We start from the raw sequence: 16,376 nt of genomic DNA, 5'->3' as shown, positions 1-16,376 counted from the left end.
TCTAACTTTTCAAGAGAGTATAGTTTATTGAGGATTAGAACAGAATCTATTTCTTCCAGCTTGGAGTGATATCACTCTGCTTGTACATCTTTTCTGGGGATAAATTTCAAAATGCAACAATTTACATGGATGCCACTTGGATTCAGATACTGAAAGATTCCACAGAAAGCCCAATCAGGCTTGTTCCTGTTTTACAAATGTTAAAATATTTTAGAGGGACCTTTCCATCCTTACCCACTTCTTTTTATCATTGCTGCTTTGACATCACTTGACATTTTGAATATGCAAAGAGATCTATTATTATTTTTATCACCCACCAACAACGTCCCCACAGCAAAGCAAACCTGCCACCTTCCACTATGTGTTTTGTTGCCACAAGGTCAACACTATTAGCGTAGCATATGAGCAAATGCTTTTAATGCTTAGATATGTCCCTGCCATGTTTTATACTGATTGCCAATCCAATGACTGAGTGGAAAAGCTCAAGTTAGCTGTTGTCAAGTCTTGCTAGATTCTACTAGGCACATTATAGATTTATTTCCATATACGAATTACAGGCATGGGCTCCTCAATCCATGTTGGAGTCAGAGAAGGGGGCAGTTGGCTAAAGCTCCACATGCTAGCATCTCAGTCCAGATCAGAGAGATCACACCTGCAATTTGTGTTAAACATGCTGCACTTAAGGGCACAGATAGGTAGTGAATATATCATCTAGTCTAGCTCTTAGAAAGACTGATACCTCCATTAGGCCTTGGGTTGTGTCAGAAAAGCTAGACTTCCTTTTTGCTTGGTTTAAAATTAGCTGATACTGCCCACTCAAAGAAATTTTAAGCACAGCCTCCTGTTAATCAAACAATTATAAATAGCACATTGTTGAATGAATTAAGATCTGCATGTTATATATATATATTTAAAATAAATACGTATCCGCTGAGAGAAGTAACAACTATAAATAAATAAATATAAATAAATCTAATTGCAAGTTATCAGACATGGCTCATTCATGGGTTGCTTCTTCAGCAGCAATTTATTTGAAAGGTGGGATCCACATTTACTTAAAATTGAAATACAATATTAAATATGTATTTGAAATTGCCACTTTCAGAGCCCCAAATAAAGTAGGAGAGATTCTGCAGAAGGAGAGGTCGGGTCAAATGTATCATGGCTTCTCCTCCTCCTCCTCCTCCTCCTCTCCACACATACATGGCAAAAGCAGGTCCCTACAAGTCTCTCCAACTCTCTGGGTTTGTTTGGGTCACTGGTGGAGGGAAAATCTGCTGCATTTATTGGGATTCCAAAGCAGGAGGGGAAAAACTAAAAAAATCTGAATTGCAGATGTAGTGTACACAAGCTTTGTTTTTGCATCCTCTAAAGTCAATGGGAGTGTGACTGGTTTATTCCAGAGATAGCAAAAAACAGGCCCTCAGCAAGTTCAGAGTGCAATACAAAGAAACATCTTCTTGCTATTTTTGGGGCAGGACCTGATCTTGAGAATTCCGAGGTGGAATATACTGTCGTGGAAGTGTCGGCTGCTGATGCTTACAGAGGTAACTAAATAGCTGACTTTGTGCCATTACATATAGCAAGAAGAGCAATGGGCTTACCATTGAGTGGTGTCAATTGTAATTTCCCAATTCATTTTAGAAGGAGCAGGATTATATCTTAAAACCGTTGTTCCACACTACTGGTAAACAGGAAGAAATAAAGCTTCCGCTTCAAGGATCAGCAGGTGTTTCTCCATAAACAGGACACTGCAGCCACCTGCATATAGTCAGAAATCCAGAAAGAACATCAGAACCATGCAGTTCTGCTTGCAGCCCTTGACATATCACCTGCATCCCCTATAGATGAATCCACACCATCCTAATTGCAGAGAGCAGGTGTGCATAAGGTGCATTCTTCCCCAAGGCTGACTGCAGGCAATTGGTATTTTAGAAAAAAAGAATGGGTTAGGGAAGTGAGCTAACTCACATACTATAACCAGAGTCCAAACATCCCACAGGAAAATGGGAAAACAAGGGAAGACATGGTAGCTTTATTATGCATTCCCAGATAATCTTAACAGTTGGGTTCCTTTTTTTCTGTATGGCTGCCCTTATTCTTCAGTGTTTGATTCTAGCACAACTCATCGTGATCCATTCTGTAGTCACAGAGATAAGATCACTGTTAATCCACTTTCACAGTAACAGTAATCTGCTGAGTATGTGTCCTTGTGTTGTGTATGGAAGTGTAGGCAAAAAGGAGCAGCCACTGCAATGTTGCTCTCCCTGCAAAATGGCATGTTAGCACTTTTCCTTTTTCAATAATATGAGCATGAGTATGCCATTCCCAGGCTGAGTGTAGCAGATCAATTAATTTATAGGCTTATCATCTGCATGGAGCCATATAAATAGCAGCTGACCTTTTACTTTTAACAAAAATAGTCTAACTGTTGATAGTCTTTGTGCCGCAATATAATCATTACATGGACCATTGATTAGTTTTACTTGGTAACATTAGCCTGTGTCTGGTCTGGTGTCAAACTAACTTTTTATCCCAGTGGACGAAGCAGCATGTTTGGTCTGTGGGATTTGTTCCTGGGAGTGAAAACCCCTAGATGGCCAGCTCAGTGTCAATATCTTGAGCCGAAGCAGGACTTGGCAGGGGATGAATTGTCTGAATCAAGGATGTTGCTTGTTAGAAGACCTTTTGGCAAACCATCAGGAGGAAGAAATAGGAAAAGGCAGAGGCACAGATCCTGCATTGCTTTGACCCAGACAGTCAAAAACCACTAGCATTGCTGCCAGTCTCAAACATTTTGGCAGAGATATGCTGGTAAATGTAAAAAATAACCAAACCAAATTTAGACCAACCGGACAGAAGTGTATGGTTAATAGTGTGTTTTAAAAACAAACATGCACATTTCTTGAAACGGTTGGTATTAAAAGTTCAGCAATTCTCTGCTACTTCATAACATATCCTCCAACATTTCTCTGGTGAAAATAGAGATGTCCTATTCTATTATTATTATTGTTGTTATTATTATTATTATTAATAATAATAATACCCCACCGATCTGACTGGGTTGCTCCAGCCACTCTGGGCAGCTTCCAACATATATAAAAACCATAACAAAACATTAAACATTTAAAAACTTCCCTATACAGACAGCCTTCAGATGTCTTCTAAAGGTTGTAGAATTACTTATCTCCTTGGCTCGGCAGTCAAATAGGTTTGTGGCCAGCAGCTCAGCTAGGCAAGTTATTTTCCACCGAGCACAGTGATCCGATTTACGGAAGTGACACATATTTTGTCAGCTATAAGACACCCTTCACACACTTCCTCCCACTAAGGGCTGCCTTGTTGACTTCATTGCACCTGAAGGGGCTGGAGGGCTGCTGCAACAGCACTAGCCTCCTGACAATGATATTGCTGCTACTTAACTGCAACTGGGGTGGGCAGGCTGTTGTGCTTTCATTGATCCAACTTTGCCTCTGCCCCTGCCCTGCAGTGATGCTGCTGTCAGGAGGCTGGCTCTGTAACCTTGCTTCGTTGTTTATGGTTGCTTTTGTGTTGCGCCAGAAACAGGATTGGCTAAATAACTGGAAAATTACTGAGGTACGTCTTGCTCATATTTGTGTATCAGAATGCAAAATTGCACCTGGGTTATGGATAAACATTGCATCTATTTATAGTGCACTTTCAGGTCTGGACAGATAGTAAAGGCCATTTTCCTAATTGGTAGTCGTGTGCTTCCTTCTTTTGAGATGACAGGGCAGTTTTAAAACACGCACCGCAAAGTAATTGATTCTAGTAATTATTATTCAAAGTAATTATTATTACTGATTCAAAGTAATTATTATTATTATTATTATTGATACCTTTCCCAGCTCCTGTTGTACAGAAGCCTGAAACGGTTTATACTGAAATCAGAAAAGCTACTAATGGTAAGTAAGCCAGGGGGAAAAAATCAAACACATAAATAATACAGAACCCATGTGGCATTTTTATATGTAAATACTGTTTCTTTGAGGAAGAAAGCATTTATGAGGAGTTCATTTAGAAACTTACAAAAGAGCTACTAACAGAATAATCCAAGCCCACCTTATGCTGGTCTGGGGAGCGTGTGTGCTGGAACAAGCAGAGGTATCCTTCTGTTCAACTTAGCCAACTGGGTTCTGCCAATCTTCCCCTTCTGTCAACCAAACTTTTGTGGAAATGTGGAGAACTGAATTTAAGATTGGACAATGAAAAATCAATGCAATCAAAAACTGGCCGATTTTGCCTGCTCCCTAACACGGACACTACTCTTCATCTGCATAGGTTACTCTAGGATTCATTCTTGTTCATACTAGACTGCAACAAAAAGGAACCCATAGTTGCCTTTGACTGGACTTAACCGTCCAGGGGTCCTTTACCGTTACCTTTTACCTTACAGATGAATATGCCAGTTTAAACATTTAGGGTAGTGCGTGTGAAGAAATGTTACTGAGCACAGCATTCTTCCAAGGCTGCCAAGAACTACATACCCTTCAACATTTCTCCGATGAAAATAGCGACGTCCCCATTCGATAATGATAATTTTGCTATGTATACACCACACAACTTATTGGGTTGCCCTAGCACTCTGGACAGCTTCCAACATATATTAAAAACATATTTAAACATTAAAGAAACCCTTCCCTATACAGGATTGCCTTCAGACGGCTCGGGGGTTGGATAACTCCAAGAAAATGAATGCTTCTCTGTTTTGTACCCTATTAAATGGCAAAGTGAGAATTGGTATAACTTCCACAATAAATCTCCTTTGGGGAAGCTTATAGTTTTAAAACTTTATAGTAAACAGAACTTGCTATCATTATTTAGTTTATCTGCTCAAATGGGTTTGAGAAGGGCATATGTTACTTAAAATCCTCTTAATCAATACTTTGTTGTAGAGCCAGGAAGTCCAATGAAATGAGATTTGATTAAAAGTGGGAGCTGGATTAGGCTGACGATAAGCAAGCACCCCCTTAATCTTGCATTCCACCTTCTCTCCTACACATACCCAGTTACAGCTTCAGTTATTTTTGGAAATGTAATAACAGTGTATTGTTCTAATTGCGCCTGCTTTTCCTGACTGATACACAGGAAAAGTGTTTCAAACAGATAAGCAGGGCATCACACAACAGCAAAGCCATTTTGGAGGCTTACTGCATTACTTACTGAAACAGAACCATGTTGACTTTGTGTATGGAGATGATTATTGATAGCATTTATATAAAGAAGCACACACCCAGATGAGGCATGGCTCATAAAGAAGGCAGGGTGTTAAAAATGGGGGTGACTAAATTTCCTGGCTTTGGAGACACAATTAAAGCTCTTCCAAACTGGAGCCTTGCAACAGAACTCTTGTTTAACATTCTGCCACTCTTTAGAGTGTAGCTAATGAAGAATCCATGGCAGAACTATGCAGCTAGGATAAGGTTTGATTCTTATTTATTTTATTACAGTACACCCCTACTTTCTTCTGTCATGGAACCCAAGATGGTTCCCAGAAAGCTTCTCATCTAGTATAACTTCAGCAAGGCGGTGGCCTCGTGTGCTTTTGCATCAAACTTATTGGAAGAATATGAGCAAGAAGCAAGTTTAGTTCCCATCTGTATGCCTCTAGAAGTATAACTCTCATGAATTTCCTATGGGACAAACTAAAGAGCTCTGCTTTGGAGGCAGTGTTGCAGCATATGCGTTGAGGGGGCCAAAATCTGAATGATCCAGCCATCAGCTGTGGGGAAGAGTATGTCTCCTTTTCCTTTCGGAAGGTACCTCCCAGAGCAGGGGTTGGCAAGGTTTACCTTGCCTTGGCTGGATCAGTCCCGCGGAGCCCCCTCTGTGGGCCGGATAGCAAGCGTGCGTGAGGGCCCCCCACGCAATTTCCAGAGTTTGCGCGAGTCTGCACATACGCAGATGCAAATTCTGGCATCCGCACGTGCACAGACAAAAGCGAATCCCCGTGCTGCACCACACCGGTTATCGGTGCGGCGCGGGGACTCGCCGAATGGGCGGCTCAGTCCAGGGGCAGCTCATGGGGCGGTTAAACAGCGTCTGCGGGCTGCTTCTGGCCCATGGGCTGCAGGTTGCTGACGCCTGTCCCAGAGCATACTTCCCCTCCCCTTAGCAGCAAAATTCATTTGCCAGGTAGTGCACAGCCGTTTTTCTAGCTTACTGGCAGGTAGGTCAGTGTTGCTTACAGGGAGGGAAATAGGGAGAGGTATTATGTCAGAGAAGTCAGGACGGTGCAAATGCACCAGTGGAACCAATCCGGTGCTACTATTGATGTGTTTGCACCACACCAGCTTCCTCCCCGCCTTGACCTTTTCTTCTTGGTAAGTAACAGTGACCCACTTGCCAGGAAGTTAGCTCCACTCCGCCTGGAGGGATGCTGACTTACGTTCCAGTAGGAAAAAGTGATTCATACCTGTGAACTCTCCTTCTTTCCTCCTTTCCTTCCTGTCTCTCTGATGTCACCAGATTTGTCAGATGTGTGGTGGGCTCTTTTCTAAGAAGGTGTCTGGAATGTTGCCTGCCAAGAGACAATATGTTGGAGTAGGGATTCCATTGCCCATTTGTAGTTGGAGTCTCTTCCAGCAAGCATGCTAATGCTGCTTTTGGCTCTTTGTTTTATTTGGCCATTTCCACCCAGGAATCGTGCAGTAGTGTCACTTTGCAGCAATGTTACATCAGGGCCTAGGCTTCTTGGTGGGAGAGTTGAATGTGGTTTGCTGCAGACACCCAGAACTCCTCTCAGTGTTGCCACTGCTACTTCTGCTACTGCCTGAGTGCTGGATAGCTGTGGTGAGCAGCCGTGTCATTTCCCTTGCGCCTTAAAATACTTGGGCGCAACATGCCATCACTGATCTGCAGTGGCACTCCATGGCGTCTGGCCACATTGCAGGACGTTGCAGCGGCCTGCTGAAGCCGCCTGGTACACAGAGAAGCAGTTGTGGTGCTTCGTGTCCCTGCCTCATACTTCCAGGCATTGCAGATGCTGCTCTATGCGTTGCCACAGGCGGAGGAAGGGGGTGCAGTGAGTGCGGTTTGCCCCGGGTGTCATCCCTGAGGGGGGTGACACTGTTGCCCCACCCGCTGGATGCTAGCCCCACCCCTGTGGGCAGCTAGCCCCACCCCCAGGTGCACAGCATGTGTGCCGCTCCGGGTGCCGGAGCAGCTAGCTCCGCCTCTGTGTGCTGCTACTTCCTGGTCTGTTGATCCCACTGTTGCCACCTCTGTTTAGCACTGCAGGCCTGCCCAGCACCATGTTACCCCGGTGTTATGTACTGAGTTGAATAGGATCCAAAAGGCAGCAGTCTGATTTGTCCTAGAACAATAGGATTCAGAATGCAGCAGTCTGATTGGTCCTAGAACAATAGGATTCAGAATACAACAGTCTGATTGGTCCACAGAAGCCACCCAATCCAGCTCCAGGTGGAAGTGAATCCGCAACCTGATTGGCCTACAGGAGAATCCCGGAATTAGCCAATCACGTGGGGCCCATAGTGTAAATAATGTATATAAAGCAGACATTCTGGGGGAACTTCCATTCCTCCTCACCACTATGAGCTGAATAAAGAGCATGAAATCCACTCTCGACTCCGAGTATATTTCACCCGCCCAAGGCCATTGGAGGAGCACTGAAAGAACTTTCCCCATAGGCTCTTCAAAGCCAGCAGTGATGGGAGGAGGTCCTAAATGAGGGCCAATTCAAAACTCCAGCTGCCCAATATTACACCCAGGACTAAACTTTTTACATGCATTGGTGTACATCGCTTCCCCTTGACCATGGAGCCAGCACTCCAGGATTTTCACATGGCTGCTGTGCGCCAGCAGACTTATAAGATCCTGTGAATGCATGTTCTAAGGAGGACTGTCTCAGCTATTGTTTCCCCATTAAATTCTGTCCTCCCTTGAAGCTGTTTCAAATTAATGCATCTAAAATGTGAGAATCAGACCTTGCAGAAATCCGTTCTTCTTTTTCCTTATAACCTGGGATAAGGAAAACCTGATCAACAAGCTTCTGCATGGGTACTTGCACTGGAAAAATGAGTCACTTGCTGGGAGGCGGTTTCAGTGTCCAGACAGGAAACGCTCACAGGGTCCCATTGCCACCCACAATATGCTACGGAAAAACAAATGTTCTCAAGCGGAGAGAGGCCTGAGAAAACCTTGCTGCCTTTCTCACTTTGGAATAAGACCCTAGAAGTGGCTTTGTGCCTCAGGAAACCTGTTTTACCAGTTTCCTGCTTCAAGACTCCAGACATTACCCCTCCAAAGCGCCCTCTTGGTGGAACTGAGACGTTTCCCAACAGAAGGCCACAGTAAAGTATGTGCCATTGAAAGAGCATCTAAACTTCTCATATGCTAATCCAAAGATTATCCCATCTGTGAGTATACACTTGCAAAATAGTTGGATCATTTTACCGTTCTTTTCATTGGGTGTCCTTCAGCTAAGTCAGGGGTCGGCAATCTAAGGCCCATGGGCCGCAAGCAGCCCACGGGGGTCGTTTAACCGGCCCCTGAGCTGCCCCCGAACCAAGCCACTCCCTCGGCGTGTCCCCACATGCTGCGTTAAACCAGTGTGGCGCAGGGACTCGCTTCCGCAGCACTGGAAATCGTGTCTGCGCAGACACCGGAAATCGAGGGCGCGCATGGAGGGATCTCCGCTAGAGTGAACCAGCCCAGGTGAAGTAAACCTTGCTGACCCCTGAGCTAAGTTTTATTCAGTGTAGAATGAGTATTGGAATGAATGGCCCTTAGTCATTTGTTGTTGCTGCTGTTTAGTCATGTCCGACTCTTCGTGACCCCATGGACCAGAGCACGCCAGGCACTCCTGTCCTCCACTGCCTCCTGCAGTTTGGTCAAACTCATGCTAGTAGCTTCAAGAACACTGTCCAAGCACCTCGTCCTCTGTCGTCCCCTTCTCCTTGTGCCCTCCATCTTTCCCAGCATCAGAGTCTTTTCCAGGGATTCTTCTCTTCTCATGAGGTGGCCAAAGTACTGGAGCCTCAGCTTCAGAATCTGTCCTTCCAGTGAGCACTCAGGGCTGATTTCCTTAAGAATGGAGAGGTTTGATCTTCTTGCAGTCCAGGGAACTCTCAAGATTCTCCTCCAGCACCATTAGGTTCATTAATTTCAACAAGTCTGCTCTGAGTAATGTTTAGTTAAATACCACCCATTGTAATGCTAAACTATATAGCATGGATTTGCGGTTGTGCAATTGAATGTCATTCTCTTCCCCCCTGCATGCCCCCTAAATCTATTCTAGGGGAGGGCAGATTTGGAGATGGGGTGGAATTCATTGCACAAGCGTAAATCTTTCTGCCGGTGGAAAGAGGGCTCATCCACACTTACTTTTGTTCTGCATTTCTAGGCACAGGTCCGGGCTTTCAAGGTCCGTGTCCGACAGGAAAGCACGGGGCAAAAGGTAAGTGTGGATTAGCCCTTAGCGGAATACCACCCACCATTGTATTCAACACAGTTTTGTTGTCTAGGCCTTTTTCTTAAAGTGAAGGGAAAGCTGGTGATGATAACAGTGAATAAATTGTTGGAAACACAATACAGTGGTACCTCGGGTTACAGACGCTTCAGGTTACATACGCTTCAGGTTACAGACTCCGCTAACCCAGAAATATTACCTCGGGTTAAGAACTTTACCTCAGGATGAGAACAGAAATTGTGCTCCGGCGGTGCGGTGGCAGAGGGAGGCCGCATTAGCTAAAGTGGTGCTTCAGGTTAAGAACAGTTTCAGGTTAAGAATGGACCTACAGAACGAATTAAGTTCTTAACCAGAGGTACCACTGTATTCAGAATGGAACGTATGAGTATTTTCATGCATTCCAGAGAGCTAGATATCTGCTGTATATAGTATTCCTTCCAGTAGCACTTTAGAGACCAACTAAGTTTGTTGTTGGTGTGAGCTTTCGTGTGCATGCACACTTCTTCAGATATGTGCATGCACACGAAAGCTCATACCAATAACAAACTTAGTTGGTCTCTAAGGTGCTACTGGAAGGAATTTTTTTTATTTTGTTTCAACTACGGCACACCAACATGGCTACCTACCTGTATCTGTATATAGTATGTGAGCAATGCATCTCTCTTTTTTCAGTTGGGACTCATGCCTGATTGACTTGTAGAGGGTGCAGTGAAACCTGGCAACAATGTCCATTGCTTTTGTTTTGTTTTAGGCCAGATTTTGGGGGCTAAACAATCATTTAATTGCATCACTTTATTAAAGTCAAAGGATATCTGCACCAAAGGATTTGCTGCAGATAAAGACACACTTGTAAAACCTCCATGAGACATACTTGTAGACCTACTCGTAAAACATTGCTGGCCACCTAGACTTTTGATTTAGGGTGACAAAGACATGGGATATCCGTTGGTTTCCCCCGGTTTCCACACCCACCCAGCCACAGTATAATTAACAAACATCCCTTCATTTGAAGCTTTCGAAATACACAAAATTTATAATTTCCTCTTTCCTGGTAGTACAATGCTTAGCATGCCACATGTGACTTTAATAAATTGTTTCAGATTTGTTTATTTCAAATGGCTCTTTGATCTAACTGTTGGTGAAAGGAGCTGTTCTGAACTACATCTACTTCAACAATCCCGAATGTTGCGCCTACTTTATCATGACCTGTCAGTATGAATTAAGGAGTTGAGTCAACTACTCCATCTCCCCCCCCCCCGCACATCTCCCCCCTTCACATTGCAAGACCAACCTTGTATTTTGGTGGGCAGAGCATAGAATGGGAACTGGAATCAGTGCCAACTCCTTACTGTTTGGAAGCTACTTCAGCACAATATAGTGGGAGAGTATTTAATTAGCACTGAAACTGTGTGCAAGGGCAAGGCTGCCGTACGTCCGAGATTACTGGGATTTCAAAGGCGGAATTCCCAAAATGTGGCATTTGTCTAAAGAAAGCTCAACAACTTTGGGGGTGTCCTGGTTTTTACTTTTTGAAATATGGCAACCCTATATGTTGGCTGAGAGTTTCTTATTTTATTCTACACACAGAAATAGAAATGAGCATAATATGAAGATAGCTCTTTAGTAAAAACTTATGTTAGCTTTGTATCATTTTTCCCCATTTACAATTACAGTGGTACCTCAGGTTAAGAACTTAATTCGTTCTGGAGGTCCGTTCTAACCTGAAACTGTTCTTAACCTGAGGTACCACTTTAGCTAATGAGGCCTCCCGCTGCTGCGCGATTTCTGTTCTCATCCTGAAGCAAAGTTCTTAACCCAAGGTACTATTTCTGGGGTAGCGGAGTCTGTAACCTGAAGCGTCTGTAACCCAAGGTACCACTGTATAATTTTTGAAAGGAGTTTACCGACTTCCTCTTCTTGCTTAACATAATTAGTTTTCTGCTTCATTGTAAAAACAGTTTACATGGAACGGAATACACTTTCAAATTATTCATGAATAGGTAAGATGAACACAAAACAGGGAATCAGGATAAATTAACAAAGATATCACACTGTAACACCTTCCCTCAACGAACCTTGGGAGCTGTAGTTTGATGAGAACAGCCTGGCGTCATCAGCAAACCTCGCTGCTTCACTGCTTACCCCTAACTCTAGGTCATTTATAAGCAAATACAAAACGGCAGGTCCTAATACTGATCTTTCTCAGGATTCCACTTCCTCCATTCCTCTATTGGGAGAACTGTCATTTCATTCCTACTTTCTGCTTCCTGTTCTTTAACCATCTACAGATCCATAAAAGGACCCGCCTTCATATCCTGTGACAGCTAAGCTTACTTAGGAATCTGATGCAGAATTTTATTGCAGATTTTTTGAGATTCTAAGTACTGTAAACAGTGTTGACTGGATCACCTCTCTATGCTTGTTGACAATCTCAAAAGAACTAAAAAAGTTTAGTGAATATGGATGTATCCTTGCAGAAATCTTGCTCTTCTATAAGCTTTGGTAATGCTTTCCACACAGGAACAGGTGTGGGAGGTGTCTGATGTTAATTCTTTGTTCTAAAGATACGTTTTGTGTAATAAAAACAACAACAAAATATGTTTAAAAATATAATGCTTTCCCCCAGTTTTCCTAGAACTAGACATTACACTATCTGGCCTGTGATTTTCCAGTTTCCCTTTGGATCCCTTTTAAAAAACTGGTGTCATATTGGCCACTTTCCAGTCCTTGGGTGTGGATGTACTATGGGACAAATTACATATTTTTGTTACAGGATCAGACATTTGAACCACACTATGGTTACCAACAAAGGAATGCCACGGAATTGGCAAAGCAATTAAAACGTTAGTTTTTGCTTCGACTTCAAAATTAAAATCAACCACTTTGATAGTAAAAGCTTTTTAAAAAGGGAGATTCCGACTAAACAACAGGAATAACTTGCTGGCAGTAAGAGCTGTTTGGCAGTGAAACAGACTTCCATGAGAGGTGGTAGACTTTCCTTCCTTGGAGGTTTATAAGCAGATGTTGGAGGGCCACCTGTCATGTATGATCTAGCTGAGATTCCTGCATTGAAGTGAGTTGGACTAGATGACCCTGGAGGTCCCTTCCAACTCTACAATTCTATGATTCCATGATATGTTTATTGCAAATGTAACTGTGAAAGCTAGAAAGCATTCAGATAAAAATGGATTCTAGACCTCTTGTTTGTACCTTGATTTGCACTGTTTTGTTAACTCTCTTACCAGTTCCTAAACTAGATTTTTTAATTTTCAGATGCTGGAGGAAACAGACATTCAGTAAGTATGCATTTTATTTCAGCCATAAGAACTTGGGAGATAAGAACTCGATTGTCAAAGCAGAAGCCTAGATTTCTGTTTTAATAAATGCTTTCTGTATTTTGTTTTTTCTTACAATGTATACTTACAGTGTATATACTGAGCTGGTAAACCTAATATGAATAATAAGCAACTAGAGAGAGATTCTGTAAATTATAGTTTTTTTAATGTTTGAAAGAATTTAATTATTGCTTTTTTATTTATTCCCTTTTTTATTTAATATCTGCACCTTTCCCCAGTGCAGCCCATAATATAAATTAAAACAGATACAACTAAAAACACAAATGTATGTATGTATGTAACCCACCCATTAGCTTCATCCATTAACCCATTAACCTTGAGTGTCTTTGGAGAAATAGGTAGAGGAGGTAGGATGAAAATAAATAAATGCAAATTGCAGGTATGGTGGGTCTGATCTGGTTTGGAATCACACTGCAGGGGGATAAAATCTTCCCTATCTTCCACATTAGTGTCCTGATACAGATTCTCCCTCAAAAACACATACAACCCAATTCTGGCAATTGTGTAAAGAAACAAACCCTACACTTAAGGGCACAGATATGTATAGCTAGCATACTGATTAGCTTGGTCCCGAAGCATTATTATTATTTTATTAAATCTGTTCACATTCCTTTAACAAGACTGAATCAGGAAGTTCTTGCTGCTCCCTGAGAACAGCAACTTATAGATCTGGAGTGGGGTTATTGGTTTGTTGTTTTTATTTTGATTTTGTTCTGTGAACCGCCCTGAGACCTCTGGGTATAGGGCAGCATATAAATTCAATAAATAATAATAAAAACTAGAAGAGAAAATGCCTCTGGCACACCATGAGAGTTTGCATACACAACGTATATAAGATATGCTTATTTATATGATATGCTTATTTTACAACAAAGACAGCCTTCTTTTCTAACAACACAGAACACAGATGAACCAGTTGCCATGTGGGTAGTCAGAAACAGATTGCATATATATTTTAAAGACTTGTTTAGTGATCTCTTACAGTGGTACTTGTGCTTTCCTTAGGTTGGAAACATGGCAATCACAACATCGGAAGCAATATGACTGAGGGGGATCTTTTTACTTCCCCCTATCTCATCTGGTGCATGATCACTGTTTATAGAAACAAGCCAGGGGGAAATTGAGCACATGGTGCTGCCCAGGCCAGGACCTCCTCATTGTGTGCCTCTGCATATACTGCTTTTGGCTTGTGTTATGTACTGAGCTGAATAGGATCCAAAAGGCAGCAGTCTGATTGGTCCTAGAACAATAGGATTCAGAATGTAGCAGTCTGATTGGTCCTAGAACAATAGGATTCAGAATGCAGCAGTCTGATTGGTCCTAGAACAGTAGGATTCAGAATGCAGCAGTCTGATTGGTCCACAGGAGCCACCCAATCCAGCTCCAGGTGGAAGTGAATCTGCAACCTGATTGCCCTATAGGTGAATCCCGGAATTAGCCAATCACATGGGGCCCATTGTGTAAATAATGTATATAAAGCAGACATTCTGGGGGAACTTCCATTCCTCCTCACCACTATGAGCTGAATAAAGAGCATGAAATCCACACTCGACTCTGAGTATATTTCAGCTTGCCTTTATGAATGCTCAAAGAGTGATATTTAGCAGTGGGATGCTGTGAGCATCTGTTTGAGTAGCAAACCAACAGCAGTAAGCTTTGGGTGTGGTCAGAAGACGGCACTGGATTCACAAGGAAGTCTCCAAACGAAGCCTCACAGATGTAGGAAGTCACGTCCTTTGCCTGGTTGCACTATCACACGTGACCATAAGCACATGTGAGTCATAGCACATTCAGGATATTCAAATGCCCCATAATGATGTGAGTAGGTCCTGACTCTGAATCACAATAGCATCAGTTGCATCACTCAGTGACACAAAATGTGTGCATGCATGCACACGCACACAAAAAATATTCTTGTTAATAGGTGTTCTTGTTAATAGGCATCCGAGTCCTCGTGAGATTAGGAAGAAACTCTTTGTATTCTTTATATCCGACTGGGACAGGACTGAAGGTCACAGAGTCTGTTAGAATATAAACAGACCTATTTTAACAGAGGAACAGTAGTTACCTCATCCCTGTTCATTTCAGATTAGCTTTAATATCTCTGTTGCCTTAGACTTGCATTGTTTGTTGTTAAAGTGCTTCCAGGCGGGTATTTGTGGGGTGGGATCAGTGCTCCTCATGCGTGCAAGTTTTTTGCAGGGTCCACGCAATGTTGTTAAATGTATTTTCTTCCATTTAATTCTCTTTCGACTGAAGCACTCTGACTCTAAAGCAGCATATTTTTGGTCAACGTAAAAAGGTGGAAGAATAAACAAGAGTAACTGATGGTTACTATCTAAATGGCTTTGTAGGAGAAGATATGTAATAGTTTGCCCCGATCACTCCTTCTTTAAAATAAGAATATGTCCAAGGCATTGACCTCTAAAACTTTTAGAATAGAAGCAACAAAAACTCACCAAAACAATTCTGCCTTTGTACTGGCTTCTTATAACCTCTTAGGCATATTCAAAGATTCTGTTTTAATTATAAGACCTTAAACAGATCTGATAGATAGATAGATAGATAGATAGATAGATAGATTAGATAGATAGAGAGTGTATGTAAGGACAACATCCTATATATCTATTGTCACCATCACCATAAGAATATAGTGCCATTTTAGCCCAAAAGAGCTGAACTTGTTTGGTAAGATTATTTGGGGATGAGAGGGGCACAGATTTCCCCGAAATGACAAAAGTGTCAACCAAATTTTGGAAGGCCAGTTGAATCTAGCTAGATTTACATCTGGTGTCACCACGTTTTGAGTTGGGCTGAAAAGTGCTTTTTGTTTCGATGGGAAAGTTAAACAGACCCTTAAGCTGTCTCATGTTGAAGACAATGGAACTTATTAGTGCTTAACCTGGCTGAGTCTTTAGGGTTGACATATTCCGAACCAGAGAACAGCCATATACTTTTACACACCCCACTGAGGCAGGGATCGGGCTGCTGAACTTCTCCTACCGATTCCCTCCCCAACCCACTCACCCACCCACCCACGCTGCCACCTTCTTACAGTGTGGCATACCTGGAGAGGCTGTGCTTAAGCAGGGGAGGATGGTGGGTGACTGTGCCAGGCAGGGAACAGGTAAGAGAAGAAATTATGACTGCCTTATCTCCTTCAGCAGGGATGCAGGTGGCGCTGTGGGTTAAACCACAGAGCCTAGGACTTGCTGATCAGAAGGTCGATGGTTCGAATCCCCGCGATGGGGTGAGCTCCTGTTGCTCGGTCCCTGCTCTTGCCAACCTAGCAGTTTGAAAGCACGTCAAAGTGCAAGTAGATAAATAGGTACCACTCCGGCGGGAAGGTAAACGCCGTTTCCGTGTGCTGCTGTGGTTCGCCAGAAGTGGCTTAGTCATGCTGGCCACATGACCCGGAAGCTGTACGCCAGCTCCCTCGGCCAAAAAAGCCAGATGAGCGCCACAACCCCAGAGTCGGTCATGACTGGACCTAATGGTCAGGGGTCTCTTTACCTTTTTATCTCCTTCAGCATTGCAAGATTTCAAGGCATGTGAATGATCTCCAGCTT

At 42.9% G+C, this 16,376-nt stretch overlaps 1 protein-coding gene across 4 annotated transcripts in view; it reads left to right on the top strand.

The window, feature by feature from the left end:
- PECAM1 (platelet and endothelial cell adhesion molecule 1) overlaps positions 1-16,376 on the top strand; it is a 44,323-nt gene that overhangs the window by 22,949 nt on the left and 4,998 nt on the right. Inside the window, exons 13-16 of one of the 4 annotated variants that reach the window (XM_080994518.1) lie at positions 1,479-1,547; positions 3,870-3,926; positions 9,386-9,439; positions 12,725-12,747. In XM_080994518.1, coding sequence (XP_080850644.1) covers positions 1,479-1,547; positions 3,870-3,926; positions 9,386-9,439; positions 12,725-12,747 — 203 coding nt within the window. The remainder of the gene's footprint in view (positions 1-1,478; positions 1,548-3,869; positions 3,927-9,385; positions 9,440-12,724; positions 12,748-16,376) is intronic. The other 3 variants (XM_080994520.1, XM_080994519.1, XM_080994521.1) reach the window with 3 other exon arrangements.

Source organism: Podarcis pityusensis, assembly GCF_964106645.2.
Source record: "Podarcis pityusensis genome assembly, chromosome: 2".
NCBI classification, from domain to species: domain Eukaryota; kingdom Metazoa; phylum Chordata; class Lepidosauria; order Squamata; family Lacertidae; genus Podarcis; species Podarcis pityusensis.
Note: the sequence above shows the minus strand (reverse complement) of the source record. Positions and strands in the feature narration are given on the sequence as shown.